Source organism: Frankliniella occidentalis, unplaced genomic scaffold (genome assembly GCF_000697945.3).
Source record: "Frankliniella occidentalis isolate FOCC.00 unplaced genomic scaffold, Focc_3.1 Scaffold43, whole genome shotgun sequence".
In the NCBI taxonomy this organism is placed as follows: Eukaryota; Metazoa; Arthropoda; class Insecta; order Thysanoptera; family Thripidae; genus Frankliniella; species Frankliniella occidentalis.
Window position 1 is genome coordinate 1,541,431 of NW_026267173.1, and position 3,507 is coordinate 1,544,937.

The window sequence follows — 3,507 nt, forward strand, 5'->3', positions numbered from 1 at the left end:
CATGAATTTTTATGTTTCGTCAAGAATATCACAATAACCTCATTTTATTGGCCTTGTAGCCCTGCAAATTTGCAGCAATTTTATTTTGCGGTCCAAATTAGAAACAGTCGAATACAGCAATGAAACGGATGTTTGGGTGACGTTATTTGCGCCCGTCTGCCGCTCTTTCACGCGCCCTCGTTTCATGAAAACAGGACCCGCGCCACCTCACGCCCCGCCCGCCTCTTTGCCGTTCGTCATTTACAACTTGTAATCCTCAACGTTCCTCAACGCGCTGTCCCAAACTGCCCCCTCCCCCTCGTACCGTCACACCACGGCCGTGTCGCCCGGGTCGCCTATTCACGAGGAGGCCAAAGTCTCAATTAATGGAGCGCTGCCCGTTTAAGTCGGATTAGAGGTGAAACATCCCCCCGGCCCGGTGGCAGCGGAGCCGGAAAGGGGCGTGTTCCGAGGTAGCCAAAACCAACCACCAAACGTCAACACTTTACTCCCACCGCGAATAATCGATGGAGAGAAAGAATCTCATCTGTCGAATGTGCGACAGTTCGTATCTCACCTCGAAGTAGGTGCAGGTGGCGGTACAGGTGCTCCTGGCGCCGCTCGAGCGAGAGCCGGGCCGTGGCCACAGCCCACAGACTCTCTTCGCCGGCCTCGGGGGACAGGGACCGCAGTCGCGGCTGGTGCTTCGGCGAGACCTGGAAACCAAAGAAAACAGGAATGATTAAAAACTTAATTTTATTGTTCACCGTGAAACACATCTTTGATCTTTGTAAATTAATAACATTTGCTTGTAATTTTACAATAGTTTTTGAAATTTTACGTTTTAAATGTACAACGTCAAAATAATTGCTCGGCGAAGAAAACAAAGTCGAAACGCGTGGGAGAAAAACAAGCAAATCTTATTATTCAATTCATAAAAAAATCATAAATTATAAAGAAATCATTGAAAATGTCCGGTTGACCGTTTAGAGAAGCTTGTGCTCTGTCGTCGTTTGTCTAACTGAATGGTGAAGCGGAAGAAGGGGGAAGTCTGGCGTTATAACCTTGGACTCATCCCCGTCTTCCGCCTCACCATTCCATTTGCTCTCGGGCGCCTGACGACGGGTGGGTAGGCAACGTGCTGCGCATGCCTGCGCGACGCCGAGAGATATTGCCTACCCCCTCGGCGTCGAGCTCGTCGCGGCCGCTCTGTGCAAGCGCTCACTGTACGATAAGTATTCGGACCCTCAACGGGACCTAGGTGAAAGACGAGTTTAGGTATTGGGCTGCTCGCCGACACGTCTACCGGAGTGAAGCTTCAAAGTGGATTTAAGACCTTGTCGCTATGCGGACACTTTGTATGTGGGTCGTGGCGGAGAGAACGCGTACTATTGTATTTACAACAAGGCTGTAGCACGCCATGCATTTTGTGGTGGCACTATCTGATGTGATGTGGCGTGGCCAGTATAGGACACACAGTTTAGCATGGGGAAGGAAAAATACATACACGACTTCTGTGCCTGACTCGACTGCTCGATCATAACGACACCATAAAACCACAAAGTGTCATCGATTTCACGATCATTATCTCTTGTGAGCACTTCTGAAATCTGAATCGGTAAGGATGCGCCGTTTCGTGCTGTCAAAAAATGTGTGAAGGACGGTGATTATTTTACGCGAAAATTTGTTTCAATGGTTATTCCCTACACAATCATATTAACAACCAGGTATTACTTTTTGCTGATACATATTTTTTAATCAGTTAACTGCAAAAATGACTATTTTGTCACCATTAATTTGTGGCCGACTCTGACTGGGTGGTTTGTACACTGTTAAACATTTTGTCATGATTTTACGCTGTATTTGCCCTTTTTCTTGTTAGCAACCTCGGTCGTTTATAAACAATCAGTGTCATTACATGTCAACATGTAAATGTAAAACTAACGACATCTTGGGTTGGGTGGGTGTTTTGACGAAGTAAAAGTGCATATGCATATTTATTTGAAATTTTTCCTCTGTACAGTGAAAGTATCCTGCACTCTTTAACTAGAAACTAGAATGTCAGTACTGCAGATAATATGCCACCCGTGTGCGGAACGCTTCGTGAATAATTGATTAGCCGCCATCCCCCAACTACCCCGTTCGGCCGCGGTATACACGAGGGGAGGTGTATATTCAACGTCACTGGGACGCGGGAATATAAATAGCAGTGCCGCCCAGCCCATATCACGCCAAAGGGACGGAAACAACGTTTTCCACATTTCGATCCGCATTACAGATTCTCGTCATTTAATTAATTAATCCCTTCTGACCGAGTCCGACGATTGCTCGCGGCCATAATCAGATGTGTAACTATCTGTGCCTCTTCAAGAGAAAAAGTCCGAAGCCGCAAATCGAACACAGATGTACACACATGTTGAGAGAGAGAGAGAGAGAGAGAGAGAGAGAGAGAGAGAAGAGAGAGAAAGAGGGAGAGAGAGGGAGGTGGGGGGGTGCTGGCAGTAAACCAGAGTCGACAGATGCCGTGATATCTATCTGCGAGCGTTAAAGCTGCGGCCACTTGGGACCGGTTGCAACGTTCCGTGACCCTACCACCCTCCCCGCACCCGTCTGCGACGATCATCCCCGTCCCTCCGACGAGCCACCTCTCTCGCTCGCACTTGTGTAAAGTCACAAGGGATGGAAACTCGATCCGACAGAGTCGCAAGATAGCCTCCTTTATTTAATGTTTCGATTAAGGTAACCTAATATGACAATAAGAGTAGTTTTTCAACGCCATACAGAAGTTGTTCTTTTTTCTTATACTGTTTTTATTTTTCTGTCTTTCGACTTGCGTTCGCGAAGACGTGTACTTTTTCCCTGTCCTCGGGTGGACGTGTTTCTGAGAACTGTGCTTGTTATTTGTCGTTCCGACGTGTGGAGCCGGACGAAGAGTGGCCACGGGTCATTGGGGCCGTGGCGCCTCGCTGCGCCGCACCTGGCGCCCCTACGGCCCTCTCCCTCCACACCCTCCGCCTCCACCCGTCTGCTTGCGGGTCCTTCTCCCTCTGCCTCTCTACCCAACCCCCTTTACACTACCAAACTACCCTATACTCCCACTACGAAGAGGGAAATAAAAAAGGTCCCCCTCGTCTCGCCCATTCTCACCGGTCATTTAGGTCTCCGGCGAGAGGAGTGAAAGGAGAAAAAAGATCCCTGCATGTTTTGTTTAGGGTTGTATAGGTCACATCCACGCCGATAGTTCGCCGATATGGCCAGAGCGCGAGATGTTGCGACTAGTGACGCAAAGCGGGGCGCGTGCGTTTGCGCTGTTTGTACTTAACGACCGTCGCGGCATAATGACACCTCCGGCCGGCTCGCGTGCCCGGGCGTGACATATGCCGCCCGGGCCGGGCCCGCCGCGCGGACCTCCGCCCGCCATAACGAGCCATCAATGATTCATGGCTTATCTGAACGCGATCCTCCACTCGAGACCCGCCTGCGGCACCGCGGCTCACCGGCTCATGTGTACCGTCAACCCCCCCCACC

General features: G+C 49.9%; 2 protein-coding genes across 2 annotated transcripts in view; one reads left to right on the forward strand and one right to left on the reverse strand.

The window, feature by feature from the left end:
• LOC113218416 (ring canal kelch homolog) overlaps positions 1–3,507 on the forward strand; it is a 79,278-nt gene that overhangs the window by 43,997 nt on the left and 31,774 nt on the right. The window lies entirely within an intron of this gene.
• LOC113216251 (SKI family transcriptional corepressor 1) overlaps positions 1–3,507 on the reverse strand; it is a 30,399-nt gene that overhangs the window by 1,631 nt on the left and 25,261 nt on the right. The window contains exon 6 of the mRNA XM_052266787.1: positions 557–695. Coding sequence (XP_052122747.1) covers positions 557–695 — 139 coding nt within the window. The remainder of the gene's footprint in view (positions 1–556; positions 696–3,507) is intronic.